Source organism: Plecotus auritus (assembly GCF_963455305.1).
Source record: "Plecotus auritus genome assembly, chromosome: 8".
NCBI lineage: Eukaryota > Metazoa > Chordata > Mammalia > Chiroptera > Vespertilionidae > Plecotus > Plecotus auritus.
In genome coordinates this window covers 67,652,826-67,669,516 of record NC_137782.1, presented here as the reverse complement: position 1 = coordinate 67,669,516, position 16,691 = coordinate 67,652,826, and the positions used below count along the sequence as shown (strand labels likewise).

The 16,691-nt window shown below is 39.8% G+C and overlaps 1 protein-coding gene across 3 annotated transcripts in view; it reads left to right on the top strand.

Moving 5' to 3' along the window:
• Positions 1-16,691, top strand: part of DNAAF9 (dynein axonemal assembly factor 9) — a 136,609-nt gene that overhangs the window by 26,334 nt on the left and 93,584 nt on the right. For all 3 annotated transcript variants that reach the window (XM_080685377.1, XM_080685376.1, XM_080685378.1), the window contains exons 4-7: positions 2,199-2,323; positions 3,289-3,385; positions 4,261-4,367; positions 9,438-9,515. In XM_080685377.1, coding sequence (XP_080541503.1) covers positions 2,199-2,323; positions 3,289-3,385; positions 4,261-4,367; positions 9,438-9,515 — 407 coding nt within the window. The remainder of the gene's footprint in view (positions 1-2,198; positions 2,324-3,288; positions 3,386-4,260; positions 4,368-9,437; positions 9,516-16,691) is intronic.

Sequence of the window (16,691 nt, the reverse complement as noted above, 5' to 3'; positions counted from 1 at the left end):
CTGGAATCAAACCTGGGACCCTTCAGTCCGCAGGCCGACACTCTATCCACTCAGCCAAACCGGTTAGGGCTGAAGACATTTTTGATTGTCACAACTAGACTAAGTGGTTAGAGGCCAGTGATGCTACTAAACATCCTACAAGGCATAGGGCAGCCCCCCACAACAAAGAATGATCTGGTCCAAACTGTCAGTAGTGCTGAGGTTGGAAAACCCTGGTCTATATGTGAAAATCGTCTGTAGTATCTGTCTACAGAATAGGAGTATCTAATTCTTTAGTAGTGTCTATCCCTGTGGAATGATTAAAGGTTTTGTTCTTTATGGAAGTGCAGAAAGAAGCTGAAATTTTTTCTTCCATTAAATTCTTTTCCATTCAAATATAGTTTCAGATTTTTATTTTTTAAAAAAAAGTTTCCTTACACTGTACAGCATCTACTGGTTTGGAAAGACTTTATCTTGGCAGCTCATTTAAAGAGTTATAAAAAGACAGATACTCATATCAGCCACACATTTCACTGCAACCAAGATTGCTAAGGACATTGTAGTACTGAAATTAAGGAAATGGTTTAAAACCTCAAAGGTGTGCACTTTTTTTCCTTTGTTTATCCTGTCACCTGGTACAATGGGTGCTTATGAAATGAGCATTTTCTTCAAAATTAATAAATTTATCTTTTAAATTCAAGTAGTTGGAAAGCTGAGATCGCCGGATTTATGCTTCTACATTTCAGTCTCTAATTATTATATGAGAGGAAAAGAGGCCAACACGAAGGACTTATTTTAAAAAGAAACTTTTAAAATAGTTTACATCTTTATCTAATTCTCTTACCTGACTATGTACTCTATTAAATGTTGTTCACAGTGATGACATCAGCCCTAAGAAGTCCTCAGAGTGTTTAATTAGATTTAGTAGCTATTGTAATACTTCTTTTTAGTTCTTTGCTGTATCAGAGTATATTCTACACAGAAAATACCTTGGGCTCTCTAAGTGACATCAGACTCTTCCCTCCTCAGCAGGCGATGTACATGTGATTTAAGGCAGGGCGCTTTTAGAGGGCCTATGTAAGGAAAATGGGCAGATGAGAGGGGGCCCTTTCCCACCCATTGCCACCTTTGGACTCCAGGGCTTACCCAATAGTCAACAGTGAAGAAGCTGCTCCATACTGTGTTCCCTAGAACATCTGACCAGGTGTGCAGCTCAGAGTGGTTTAAAAGGCCACCAGCATGGAACTTTATTTCAAGAGGCACCTAGCAGTGGTCAGCTATGATCAGTATTAATTTGGCTCATGTTTTTGTGGATTATGGTCTGTCACACTGTATTACTGTGTTGGCATTGCCCTAAACCTTCTGCCTCAGCCACCTCCTCCAGCAACTTTCCTATGTCATCTTGTTAATGGTCTGCTCTCTGAGGAGCCATGGGATGGAGCCTCTGATTTTCTTCTGGAAGTTATGACTGCTTTCTTTCTCAGTATTCAAACTGCTTTAATAGTCCTGCCCCATTCCATGGCTCTTCTTTTAGTTTTCTGAGTTTATTTGCATTCCTGGGTTGCTTTATTTATTTGACCCACCCCTGGGTGGTTATTCCTTAAATCTGTGAGCTGCTGATCTATTTCTAGAAGCCCTGTCCACCTGCCCCTACTTCCTTCCTTCCAGCCTTTCCTGTGTATAGAGTTCACCCCTGTACACAATAACCCTTCCCAAAGCTAATAGACAATGTCCCTTGAGCCCAGTGAGCCAGCAGCCAAGAGCCTTAGACACTGACGTCTGTAGGAGAACTAGCCACTGGACATATTCGCTACTGTTTTCCTGCCTCACTTGCTTTAGGCTCTGGAGTGTCTATTTGGAATTTATCTCTGCAGTGAAGTACATAGCTGAGTTTGGTACCAGAGATTTGACTATGCAGCGCTTTTGCAAAACACCCTGAAGGATGTTCTTTTTACTTATCCTGTACCTGCATTGCCATCTCTAGAGAGCCACAGTTGTAGCAGCGTCACATGGGGACGAGGAATTCCTTGCTATCCAAACTTGACTATTCTTCAGTCATTTTGTAGTGCACTGCCAGATTAAAAATTTTTCAGTTTAGAGTTTTGTTATGTTGTCTCTGCTAAATTGTTTTAATGGTTTTACTAACTATGTGGGAAGAAATTGTCTAAAGAAAATGCCTTTAACAATCTTGTGTTTTATTAATTTTGTTTCTCTTACAGATGTAATTATATTAATTAAATCAGACAGTATCCATCTATACTGTAATCCTGTAAACTATCGCTATCTCTTACCCTGTGTGGCACATTGGAGAAATCTGCATTTGCACTGCATGACTGAAAATGAGGTAAGGAGAAAAGATAGAATAGGCACTTAGAGACACTCTTAAGAATATTCTTTCAAGAAAGTGTAGATCTGGCCCTAACCGGTTTGGCTCAGTGGATAGAGTGTCGGCCTGCAGACTGAAGGGTCCCAGGTTCGATTCCAGTCAAGGGCATGTACGTTGGTTGCGGGCACATCCCCAGTAGGGGGTGTGCAGGAGGCAGCTGATCGATGTTTCTCTCTCATCCGATGTTTCCAGCTCTCTCTCCCTCTCCCTTCCTCTCTGTAAAAAATCAATAAAAATATATTTTAAAAAAAGAAAGAAAGTGTAGATCTGGAACGGGAGTCCCTAAAAAAGTCAAATTGCAGAATGTGGAACTTCTTATATTTCATTATGCAGCTACCTTATGGATAAATTGTATGCCTGAAGGAGACAGAAGGGACTCTTCAAAATTGGGACTTAGTATAGGCTTATGAAGCTGCCTTCCTACCCTGCTTCATTACCAGCCTGCACACATTCTCTCAGGGGCTTAGTGCCTACATACTTCTCTAGGAGAATTACATAAGCTTTCTGATATTTATGTGTTTTGATTTCTTGGTATCTGTTTCTGTTTCCCTTTGGGCCCATTTCAAGGTTAGGCTGGGAATCAGATTGGGATTTGAGATTTAGGATTTCATGGAAATTGTGACCTGATATATATCAAAAATCATTTCCATAAGTATTTGGGGAATTTTTGAGGACAAGTTTTAGCTCTTCCATTTAGATCTCTGGTCCATTTTGAGTTGGTTTGCACTTGAGGGCATTGGTGTGAGGTAAGGGAATGGCAGTGTTTTTGAACAGCAAACATAAAATGTGGCTTTGGAAACACCCTCTTGGGTACAGTCTTCTATAAGTGTTACTTGAGGCAACTCTGGTAAAATGCAGAGAAAATATGGAACTTTGCATGATGTCTTATAAGAACCTGTTTTCCTTTCAACTTCCCTCTTTAGTATGAAGATGAGGAAGCTGCAGAAGAATTTAAAATTGCCAGCTTTGTGGACATGGTTCGAGACTGTAGTAGAATTGGTATTCCTTATAGCTCCCAAGGTGAGTGTGTCTGACAGTGAGCCGTTTTAACCTTGCTTGGATGGAATGTGAATCACATGTCCCTACTTCTCCTTTCATTGGAAGCATTCAGCTGGGAAACCCATTGATCTATTGTCACTAAAGTCAGAGGCTGAAGCAGAAAGGAATTTGGGAACTATGTAAGCTTGTATTCATAACCGAAGTTTCTGCAGCAGCGAAGGAGGCCACCTACAGTCTGATAGAAAAACTGTTAAGGCATTTACACAGTTGCCATCTAGTGTGTACTTCTTATTGTACATAGAGTGTAGATGTGGGGCCTCTTGGTAATAAGAAATAGTAATCGGGTAACAAAAATATGCTGACAGTGAGTCTCAAAAATGATGGGTAAAAATATAGGAAAAAAATCAAGTTTAATAGTGCTTACTAGTATATCTTATTTTACAAAAAAGCTTGCACATTGAAGATACTGTTACAAGAAAGGAAAATCTTTGATTTGGTAATTTTCCCTTGAGGAAGTTATTTGGATATGTTTCTTAAGGGAGAGAAGCCAAGTTTGGGTCTGTTAATAATTATATCCACTAACTGATGCAAGTCAGATGTAATAGGCCACTATTTATTTATTTATTTGCTTGCTTGGTTAGGAAACCAGAATGTGAAAATATACTATAGATAAATCTGAATCTATGTAACTTGTTTATGGTTTGAATTTTCCTTGGCTTTAACTTCGTATTTCTAGTGTTAATACCTAACCATTTGATCTGTTTCAATTTTATTTTGCTAGATGAGGCTGTGGTGAACTTGTGAGAAATGATGCCTGTCTAACCACATTAGATCAGGTTTAGACTGTTATATCCAGGATGGTATTTGATACATGTTGTTGTATTTGATTCCTCTAGGTCACTTGCAGATATTTGATATGTTTGTAGTGGAGAAATGGCCAATTGTACAGGCCTTTGCACTTGAGGGCATTGGAGGGGATGGATTTTTTACCATGAAATATGAGGTATGTATAAAAAGTAGTATGCTTGGTTTTTATGAAGGGCCCTTAATGTGGGTGTGCATCACTATAATACTCTGAAAAGCTGTCAGTCACCTCCCAGCAACACGAAGCAAGTTAAAAGACTTGAAATGGAAAATAGTTTCTGTTTAAGGCTAGTCCCAAACCAAGCTCCTGTGTTCTTTCTTTTTGGACTTCTCTGTCCTCCTTCCTCTCCATTCTGAGTTCACTGTTCTCCAGTCTACTCCTGTAGATTTCTAAGCTGACTCCTCTTACAGTACTTATCATCTTGTGTTATTATACATTTGTCATGTACCTCCTTTCACCAACCCAACCACCTGCCCCTGGACTCTGGACTGGAAGCTTCTTGAGAACAAAAGCAGTGTCTTTTTGTTCTTTTTGTTGTTATTTGTTTCTCAGATATTCATATAATTTGAGAACTATTTAAGAGCAAGGAAAGGGGCAGTGCAGAATTTTGTATAATTACCGTGTACTAGAGAAATAAAAGGGTTAGCTATTCTGGTAAGAACAGTACCTTTTATTTTAGTATTCTCTGTATCTAGGAGATGACCAATAAATATTTGGTAAGTGGGTTAATGAGTGAGTCTGGGAGAGGAGATCATCCAGAGTGCATATTAGGGAGGATGGCTCGGTACGTTAGTAGCGTCACCACAGGATCTGCTTGCCTCCCAAGTACCTCCCACTAAGATGACCTGCTCCCAACACAGGAAACCAGGAGAAGAAGGCATACTATTAGGGACAGAGTAAGTGGGGCCTTTGGAAGCAAGGCCCAGTGCTAATTCTTACCCTCCTCTGAGAAGTAGCAGGGTACCTAGGAAATAAATGGAGGTTTGCCTGGCAGACTCTGTAATGTGGATGAGCGTGGGCTGTAGGGAAGTGCTGAAGAGAAGCATACCACTTGACTCCACTTTTCCTGCTCTAAAACCCACAGTATTCCTACATGGACTACAACTCACAGAGCATCAGCAGGCTGTGTTGAACCTGCCCTAATAGGAAGTGATGCTCTCTAATTTAGAAGAGTAGGGGCTAGAATGGAGACAATGCCATAGGAGATAGAGAAAGTTCATATTTTTAGCAATAATGATAATATTTATTGTTAATTAATTATATAAACTGGGCGTTTATAGGGTGCCTCCTATATATCAGGCACTATCCTAACCATTTTATATGAATTGACTAATTCTTACAGTAACCCTGTGAAGTAGGTACTGTTACCATCTGTATTTTACAGAGAGGTTAAATGAACTTCCCAAAGTCACAGAGCAGCAGGGCTGGGGTTCAGTCCAGGGAGTCTGACTTCAAAGCCTGGTTTGCTGCTAGATTAGCATTGGAAAGCAGTGCACTAGGAAGCTGCATGATTCATGCAACCCAAATGAGGCAGCCCTCTGGCTCCTGCCTTAAGGTACATCACACCATGAAATCACAACCCAAAGGAGTAAAATTGCCTCCCAAAAAACCTTTACAGGGCAGTGTAGATCTTTACTGTAGGGCAGTGCTCTTCGGGGGTGGGATGTGCAGTGAGGAGGAAGGAGCATATACATCATACAGTAACAGCAGAGGAGGTGGGACACAGGAAGGGCAGGAGAGGTAAAAAAAAGTATCTTAAGATCCCTTTCTCAGATCCTGCTCTTCTCTGTAGCTGCTAACTTTCATTCTCTCAAATACTTTCCTGTGTCTCCATCTCATTCCCCACTACACCCCCCAATCACAGTTCCCCTTACCCTGTCCTTCCCAGTCCTTTAAGGTATGGAGCAGTGTTGCCTACTGATCAGCTCTGTATTATACACTCTCCTCCACTCTGATTCACATATCAAAGGCTAAGAGAAGGAGAACTACAGAAATATATATATATATATATATATATATATAACTTAATTTTTTTAACTTCTGTTTTATTGCATGGCCATATTCAGAAGGAAGTTGTTAATTCAGAGGATGTTTTATCCCTGATGTCAGCATGAGAAAGGAAGCCCAGTTCTACATAGCATTCACTTGGTATTTAGGCTGGGCCAAGCTCAGTTATGAATATAGAGAACTCTTCCTGGGAAGCAGTACAGGGAAGTTCCTCTGCTATGGCTTTCCCTGCCTCCAACCTCTTTTTTCTTATTCTCCAGCTGCTGGAACTGTGACCTGGTAATATAAATTTACATCAACTAGCTCCCCAAGGAGAGGATTCTAAGAGCAAACTTCTGAATAACGAGGGTAACCATATAGTGAGCATTTATTCACCTTTCAGTACATGAGATCTTTGTATTGAAAAGTAGAATAAGATTTATGAAAAAATTTAGCAAATACAAGAAAGAGACCATAGCATATTAGATGCAGTCCAGCATGTTTTTAAAAAAAGATTTCTCCAGAAAATAAAAATTGAGAAAAATACCTCTTCTGTATTTTTTAAGAATGGAGTTTGTAAAAAGAAATGAGATATGGTAGATAGGGCAAGCAAATTAAGGGAGATGGATGACATCCAAGGAAAGATTATAATAAGTCTCAAAATTCATTAATAGAATTAAAATTTGAATTAAAAAAAAAAGAAACCAAATCCATTACCCCACAAAAATCTAATCATTTGACTCTCTTAAAAAGCTGTTCCAGAATACAGAGGAAGAGGCCAAATAGATTAAATCAGTGGTCGGCAAACTCATTAGTCAACAGAGCCAGATACCAACAGTACAACAATTGAAATTTCTTTTGAGAGCCAAATTTTTTAAACTTAAACTTCTTCTAATGCCACTTCTTCAAAATAGACTCGCCCAGGCTGTGGTATTTTGTGGAAGAGCCACACTCAAGGGGCCAAAGAGCCGCAAGTGGCTCTCGAGCCGCAGTTTGCCAACCACTGGATTAAATCAATAATAAAGGAGAAGAGTAAATGGGGGATAAAGGATGGAAATTGGTAGTATTGAAAATCAAGGGATTAATTGAAAGTTGTTATATAATAGTTTGTGCCTCCTTCCCCACACCCTTGCCACTGTCTCCCAAGTGACAGGCAACGAGGCATTTACCAACTGCCACCTCCACCCTAGGAAAAACAAGGAACAGGGTGAGTGGGTGGGTTTCTCTAAAGAAAGTGAAAAACAAGACACACAAAAAAAGAGAGAACGCACTGGCTAGTGTAGCATTTCTTGCCTGAGAATAAAGCCCTCCACATCTTGACATTCAGAGTATAAGTGGGTAGGGATCCTGGAATAACAGCCTCCTCCCTGTCTGTTCTCCCAAAAAAAAACTTCCTGGTAGTTGACGAGCTCTGCTGAGAGCATAAAGCTTCCAGTCAGCCTTTCCATTTGAAAATACAAGCAGGCCACCAAAGATCACGAGACATTGTATTAAATACCTAAAAGAAAAAAAAGAACAAATTTTAAAAAAAGGACCAACTGAATAAGACCCCAAGATAATTTAAGATATACAGGAAACTTAAGGCACAAACTCTCCTTAGGATGCCCAGAGAAATTTAAGATTTTTTGGCAACCAAAGAACAAGTGTTTTGTTGTGTAAAGAAATGTAAGGAAAATCACTCTGGAAAATTTTAATTGATAAAATCATAGAGGACTTGGAAGGTAAAGTTAGGGAAATCTCTACAAAATGTAGATTAATACAATCAAGGAGATAGAAAATATGAGAAAAAGTTAAGACATGCAGAACTGACCCACGAAATCTGATATCCAACAAGTGTAAGTTCCAGAAAGATAGAGCAATGATATCAGAAGAGAAGAAATTTTTTTTAAAAAACAACAACAAACATTGCCCTGCAGGCATGGCTCAGTGGTTGAGGTCACAGTTCCATTCCCAGTCAGGGCACAGGCCCAGGCTGTGGGCTTGATCCCCAGTAGGGGGCATGCAGGAGGCAGCCAATCAATGATTCTCTCTCATCTTTGATGTTTATCTCTCTCTTTCTCCCTCTCCCTCTCCCTTCCTCTCTGAAAAGGGTAAAAATATATATTTTTTAAAAAGCAAGTAGTAGTATAGTATGTACCTGGCCTCCAATAAATAAAATACATACGGTATTAATATTATAAACAATAATTACTGGTATAACCAAAAATCATATTAAGGTATTAGATGATGTTAGGTTGTGTGAGTGTCTGTGTATGCGTAGAGAAAATGTATGGGTATGAGGATCATTGTAGAAAAGCTATATCTTCGCCATAAGTCAACATTTATTTTCTAAATTGGTAAATCAAGAAAATAAAAACATATGGGTGTGTGGGAAGAGAACCAAAACACTTATATGCACATATGCATAGCCCATGGACACAGACAATAGTGTGGTGAAGTCCTGGAGCGGGAGGGTGGGTGCAGGCAAAAAGGAGACATCTGTAATACTTTCAACAATAAAGATAAATTTTAAAAAATAAATGAATAAATAATTAAAATAAGGAAAGAAAAAAATAGAGATATAGGTATATCATAATAAAATATGGAGGCAACTACCAGAAGGAAATGTTGAAAGACTTAAGTGGTTGCCTCTTAGGAGTGAGGTTTGTGAAAGGTTGCAGTATGGGAGTACTATTTGATTTTTTAAAACCATGGACATATTATTTTAATTAAAATTTTATTTTAAACAAGGGCAAAAAAGTATATATATATGTGCATTTGTATGTATATATGTAAGCCCATCATTGAAGATATTTAAAAAATGTACTAAAGGCCCTAGCCAGTTTGGCTCAGTGGATAGAGCATCAGCCTATGGACTAAAGGGTCCCCAGTTCGATTCCGGTCAAGGGCACATTCACGGGTTGTGGGCTCGATCCCCAGTAGGGGGTTTGCGGAAGGCAGCCAATCAATGGTTCTGTCTCTCTCTCCCTCTCCCTTCCTCTCTGAAAGCAATAAAATAGATATATATTTTTAAAATGTACTAAAGTTTCTGAAAAGGTAGTTTTCTTGAATGGGACATCATTTATTAATATGTATACGTTCTAATGTGACTGATAAAAGTAACATTTATTATTCTAATCACTTGAGTTTTCTCAAAGATAGTCATTTCTGAATGTCAGAAAATAATTTGGATTGCCCTAATGATATTGACTATTATTTTAAATGTTTGCCCTTGTGTTGCAGTTGCAGGATGTGAGTTTGAATCTATGGAATGTCTACAGCAAAATGGATCCTATGTCTCTGGAGAGTTTGCTTTCAAAAGTAAGGAGCCAAACTGTATTTTACTTACAAATATTACTCTTATTTACTAATTTTCTTTAACTTGAAGAAATGCAGAATATATTTTAGTTTAGTTTAGTCAAAGAATTGAGCAGTTTCTTGAACTCCTTGAGGGTAGAAGGGGACCTGGAAAAGTGATACTACCTTTCTACACTGAGGAAACCTCACCTTAGGTGAGACCAAGGCCGCCGGCCTGGTCCAGGGTTTAGGTTTTCATCTAAAGACATTCTTTCTATTGGGCTGGACTTTAGGAAAACAATTGTGAGGGTGACTTTTTCTATTCTTTCTCTGGCATGAAAAGATAAAAAAGATGGGGTATGGCTTAAAGGAATAAAGGATTAAAGCACAGGTCAGCAAGCTTTTTCTATAAAAGACTAGATAATAATGTTTTAGGTTTGTGTACCCTGAGAGCAGCTGCAGATAATGCTTAAACTAATGGGTGTGACTATTACCGGGAAACTTTATTTATAAAAATATGTGGCCTGCCCACAGGCCATAATTTACGAAGTCCTGGATTAGAGAGTCAGGCATTAATTTTTCATCTGAACTTGGAAGGAAAAATTCAGGGTAGAAAGAGCAATTCACAATGGGGAGCAACAAACAAAATTAAGGAATAGATACTTTGGTTAAGCAGCTCAGTAGTGTCTCTCAGTGATCAAGGATAGATATGCATGGAAAAAGAAAGCTTATAGCCTTCAAATGAAATTAGCTATAATATCAAGGCCCTCCAAATAAAAACAACACACCAGTCTCACAAATATCAATGCCTGTATTAAGTGAAATATTAGCAAACAGAACCCAGTATCATGTTAAAAGCATGTTCTTTGCCTGGCTGGCATGGCTCAGTGGTTGAGCTTCGACCTATGAATGAGGAGGTCATGATTCGATTCCTGGTCAGGGCACATGCCTGGGTTGTGGACTCGATCCCCAGTAAGAGGCATGCAGGAGGCAGCTGATCAATGATTCTCTCTCATCATTGATGTTTCTCTCTCTCTCCCTTTCCCTTCCTCTATGAAATCAATAAATACATATTTAAAAATAAAAGCATGTTCTTTAATGAAGTAGGATTTATTAAGGGTTCAATATTTAATATCAGGAAATCTATTAATGTAATAATTGTACTAATTTTTCTTCTTGGAGCCATTTATGACCCCATAGGTGACAAAAGTCATTTGATAAAACTGAACATTCATTCTGTTAAAACATTTCTTTTTTTTTTTTTAAATATATTTTATTGATATTTTACAGAGAGGAAGGGAGAGGGATAGAGAGCTAGAAACATCGATGAGAGAGAAACATCGATCAGCTGCTTCTTGCACACCTCCCACTGGGGATGTGCCCGCAACCAAGGTACATGCCCTTGACCGGAATTGAACCTGGGACCCTTCAGTCTGCAGGCCAACGCTCTATCCACTGAGCCAAACCAGTTTTGGCTCTGTTAAAACATTTCTAATCAAATAGGACTATAAAAGAAAAATAAAACTGAACTGTTTGTTTTTTTTAAAAAAAAAAACACATAGTCATCATCATCATCAACTACCTATGGCTATCCTAATTATGGAAAAAAAGTGAAAAATGCAAAAAATTACAACATTAATCTATACTAATAAAAGGGTGATATGCTAATTAGACTGGACGTCCTTCCTGACAAAGCCGGGTCTGGGCAAAGCCGCCCGAGCCGAGCCACTGGGGGTCCCAGGTGCCTGCAGCCGGCCCAGGCAGAGCTGCCGGGGTCCCAGGTGCCTGCGGCCAGCCTGGGCTGAGCTGCCAGGGGTCCTAGGTGCCTGTGGTCGGCCAGAGGTAGGGAAGCCCGGGTCCCGGATGTGGGGGCCAAGGCAGAGGTGGTTAGGGGCAATCAGGCAGGCAGGGGAGCAGTTAGGGGTGATCAGGATGGCAGGCAGAGGGGTTCGGGGCAATCAGGCAGGTAGGCAGAGTGGTTAGGGGCAATCAGGCAGGCAGGGAGAGTGGTTAGGGGCGATCAGGCAGGCAGGCAGGCAGGTGAGTGGTTAGGAGCCAGCGGTCCTGGATTGCGAGAGGGATGTCCAACTGTCCAGCAGTCAGACATCCCCCAAGGGGTCCCAGATTGGAGAGGGTGTAGGCCAGGCTGAGGGACTCCCCTTCTGTGCACAAATTTCATGCACCGGGCCTCTAGTAGTATAATAAGAATGATAAAGTGTAACCACAGATAGAGAAGAGAGGTAAATAGTTTAGGAGTTTCTAAAAGTGTCTGAGACCCGTGCTCCCCTTGTATGCAGTGCCCTCAGTGTGAGGAAGCTTTAGGTCACACATGGGGGCTAGATATAGCATGGTAGTTTTGAGAACACTGCAAGCATCTTTGGAGTCAGTGAAAAAGGGACACTTAGTAGGACATCTTTAATTGTGACATCTTCAGTTGCAACAGTGACATACGACTAAAGAAGCAACAGTGATAATCACCATGGGCTTAATGTTAAGCCTTTTCCTGTCTTTATGATTTTCCATGAGCTTGGTATTCTTAGGTGATATCATGATGAAGTGGATGCCTGGCCAGCGTGGCTCAGTGGTCGATCTGTGAACCAGGAGGTCACAGTTGATTCCCAGTCAGGGCATATGCCCGGGTTGTGGGCTCAATCCCCTTCAAATGAAGTGTGGGGTGTGCAGGAGGCGGCCGATAAATGATTCTCTTTCATCTCTGATGTTTCTATCTCTCTCTCCTCCCCTCCTCTCTGAAATAAAATTAAAATTAAAATTAAAAGAAGTGGAAAGAAACCTTTTTAGTGTCTACTAGTGAACTTCTCATCTATCTGAAAGAGTGATGGCTCAGAGCCAGATTTAATTTTATTTAGAAGTATTGAAGTAAGATGATATGTCTTCTACCAAAATGTGACTGAGCACATTTATATCCACTACATTATACAGAGCTCTTACAAATCATTAAGAAAAATACAACAGGGAGAATTGGGGGACAGCAGGAATTGGCTATTCACAAAATAAGAAAAAAAGTGGCCAGGGTTTTCCACTCCCAATTAGGGATATGGAAAGTCAAAAGAAATCATTGCTATCACCCTAACAACCAAAAAAGCCTGAATAAGCAACAAAATAATAGTTTAAAAATAAAACCATTAGCAAGCTGAAGATCCAAAGAAAGCTGAAAGAACTGTTTCAGAAAATGTAGGGCCCTTTATGGGATGCTGTTCTGATTTCTGGTGGAGCAGCAGAAGGAAGAGGAATCCATCATAGACAGGGATAAGTAGAAATCATCTGACCTTTAAAAGAGCTGTTACAGGCCATTAACTGTATCCCATAGTGCTCAGGTAGTCACCAAAGGCGGGGGGTGGGGGGGGGGCAGGCAAGGAAGTTGAGAACCATCCCCCTTAAGGCACTTGACACTCAACTATCAGAAGAACTGAGAGCAACCCTTTGAAGGCATTCCAGGTATTTACAACGTGTAAGTAGCTACCCTCTTAAGGCTGGGGGTAAGGCAGCAAGATAGAGAAGGATCTCCTTACATAGAAAGATTCAAGGGGACTGGAGAGCTAAGAGAACTCCTTAGCAACCCCAAAAACTAGTAGCCAGTTTGTAAAGCAGGGAGTGATAGTCCAGAAAGCTTGTGGTTCAGCTACACAACACAAAGAGATTTTTAGAATCTTGGCCAGTGCTCTGAGCAAAGTTTCTACTGAAGTTCATACCCATCCTCAAAATATTTTAATTTAGTGATGAACAAAATAAAACTAAAAATGCAATAATACCCAGACCCAGGCCAATTATATATTGAATTGACTTAGATCTCTACTCTAGTGTCCTGACAAAAGAAAGTGTGTGCCCTTTCCTAGAGGTAAATATTATTTATCTTTTTTTACTGTTCTTTCATACCAAATGAGTGGCATATGATTTTTTTAAAAGTTATAAAATATGAAGAAGCAAGAAAATATGATCGGGGTCAAGAAAGGAAATACTCAATAGAAGCAGACCCAAATGTTGAAATTAACCAATGAATTTAAATAACTAATAAAAATTCCAAAGTATATGGAAGAAAAAGGAGACAACATGCATGAAGAGATGAGGAATTTAATCAGACCTGAAAACTATAAAAAGAAACACGTGGAAAAGCTAGAAATGGAAAATGCTATATCAGAAAAGAAGAATGTATAAAATTGGCTTACTAGCAGACTAGATACCAAAGAAGAAAAGTTCGGTGAACTTGAAGATAGGTCAGTAGAAAGTTTATAAACTGAAGGACAAAGAAAAAAAGAGCAAGGGAGTAGAGCATCCAGTGTCTGTCAAACAATGTCAAATGATCTAACATAGTATATTTGGAGTCCCAGAAGGAGAGTAGAGAGAAAATAGGGCAGGAAATTTGGATTGGTAATGTCCAAGAACTTTACAAATTGATGAAATGCATCAATTCATAGATCCAAGAAGCTCAGTGAATCCCAAAATAAAATAAATATGTATAAAAATGACTATAAATTTGTTCAGGGATCTCTTGTGATAAGTCTGCAAATGTTAATAAAATCCATGTCCAACAACCAAAAGAAATAAAAATGCAATTCTAGTCATTACTTGTGTCTCTAAAAATTATTTAAAAGGGCTCCAATTCACATCCATCTAATTTTTAAGAGCTATTTTTTTCTTCTCTCTTCTCTTGCTTCATAGTCTCCAAACTTCTCTAAAACCCCTTTTTCTCTCTACCATCTAAATACTTTTCTTTTTCCTATGTACTTTCCCTTTGCCAAGACCTTTAATCTTATAGCCAGAATTGGCATCTAGGCTTCGATTCTTAATGGTCAATCACTGATGGACAGAGAACCTATAGTTCCATGCTTCTTGGTCACATACCATAGAGCGAAAATGCAGACTCCTCTGAGATTTGACATAGAAACATGTTTGGTGAGAACACTAAAAGAGCAGAGTATATTTCCATCTTTGTAAAACAGTTTGTGTTTCTGTGTATTAGAAACTTCAAGTGGTAGTCTTACTGGTATTTTTATTTTACTTATTTTCATAGTCTCATTTTCATTTTATATAATTCTTTAAAGTAATTTTAAGTATTAAAATTTATCTTCTTTTCCCCCTTTGAACCACCTGAGAGCTACCACTGCCCGTGCCAGCCTAGGGCCAACATCCTTCCCCGCTGGCCAAGTGCCAAGGCACAGTAGCATGTTTCTTGGGGTTTTCAGACCTTTGCTGCTTATCTGACCTTGATATCTATCTGGGCTTGTCTGGATTTGACCTGGAAGAGTATGGGCAGATAGACTTTCCCTTCTTCATCATGAGATTCAACTGACCAGTTCCACGTACATGCACAGTATCCATTTCCAGAAATGCACGAAATAGTGTGCTGGGAAAAAGAGAAGAGTGTGTCTGGTGGAAAGCGCGCAGGCTCTGGGTATCTCTTACCTAGCTATATTTCCACTTTTGCTACTTGATAGTATTGCATACTCAAGCAGGTCACATTACTGTTCAGTGCCTCAGTCTCCTATCTACAAAGTGGTCCCAGGAGCAGTTAGGGGTGATCAGGCTGGCAGGCAGAGGGGTTAGGGGCAGCAGAATACTGTATGTATGTATGTATATATGTGATCGTTTCAAATATAATACTAATTATTTTTAGTGTGAAAACTTATTGCATCTTCCATTTCATTTATTTTATTATTGATGAAAGAGAGAAGGAAAAACCAATATGAGAGAGAAATATAAATAGGTGGCCTCCTATATGTGCCTCAACTGGAGATCGAATCCCACAACCTGGGTACCTGCCCTGACCTGGAATGGAACCTACCACCTTCTGGTATATAGGATGGCACTCCAACCAACTGAGCCACACTGGCCAGGGCTTCATCTTCCAATTTAGTCACAGCGTGGAGCTGAAAGTAGTATTTAACAGTTTATCCTACCTTATTCTGTAATTAGTGCTGACACATCCACCTCTGTCAGGGAAGTCTTCTTGGGGCAAAGTACCTGTCTTCTTATGTGTACCCCCCCCCAAAGCATACAATGTTTTTCACATAGAGAATGGCTACTGTGCAACTGTATAACTGTTCTTGTTATAGATCCGAACCAAGATAGGTGTCACCTGCCCTGGCCAGTGTGGCTCAGTTAGTTGGGCATCATCCCATGCATCGAGGGGTTGCCTGTTCGATTCCCAGTCAGGGCACATGCCTGGATTGTGGGCTCAATCCCATGTTGCACCCTCACATCGATGTTTCTCTCTCCCTCTTCCTTCCTCTCTCTCTAAAAATCAATTTTAAAATTAAAAAAAAGATAGGTGTTACCATGTAGGCCACTAAAATGGAAACATACCTTCTGAGCTTGTTTCCAAATACAATTGAAAAACAAAATAAAAGTATCCTGTATTAATAGCTATATTGGTTCTTTTTGTTTTTCTAAGCTTAATAAAGTGAAGCATTCTGTTATTACCCAAGGGTTGGACGGAGCCAAGCAAGCGAGGCACATACCTCCACTGGATTGGACAGCCTCCGATGTGGCTTCCATGAGGCTAGTAATTTGCATTATGGGTGTCTGAGAGAGAGAGAGAGAGAGCAGACAAATGTCAGAAAGTCAAGGGGGAGGTTCAAATGTTCTCAGCCAACTTGGGCTGGCTGACAGTAGAGGCAGAGAAGTCGAGAAGTATGATAGACATCTATGCAAGGCCTAGTAATAAGTACTTTATATAGGTTATTTCATTTAATTCCTGTGATATCTCTGTAAGATAGTAGTCCCCCATTACACATTTAAGGCATCTGAGGCTCAGAGAGTTAATTTCCTTGCAAGGTTGCACAGCCAGTAAGAGGGAGAGCAAAGGTTCCAGCACAGGTCTTTCTGAATTTAAACATACTCTCAGTGCTAAGTTGTAGTGGTAGCCAGGTAGAAATGGGGAGTGGATCTAGGACTAAATGAGTTGGACAGACATTGAAGGTCTTTGGTTGGTTAGAGTGCTGGAAGAATAGGGAGTGTACTTCTCTCCAGTGTCCAGGAGGCCCTGTGGGAGTAATCCAATGCCAAAGTGGGAAGACTGTTCTGGACTTAGGTAGGATCAGGGCCACTGATTAGACCTGATAGTAGTGGGTCTAGATCTTAAACAAAGCACAGAGGTAGTATGGCAAGACAGTCTGACCCAGGCAATTGTAGATTACCAGTTACAAGTATATATATGTGTATATAAAATACATATATAAAAAA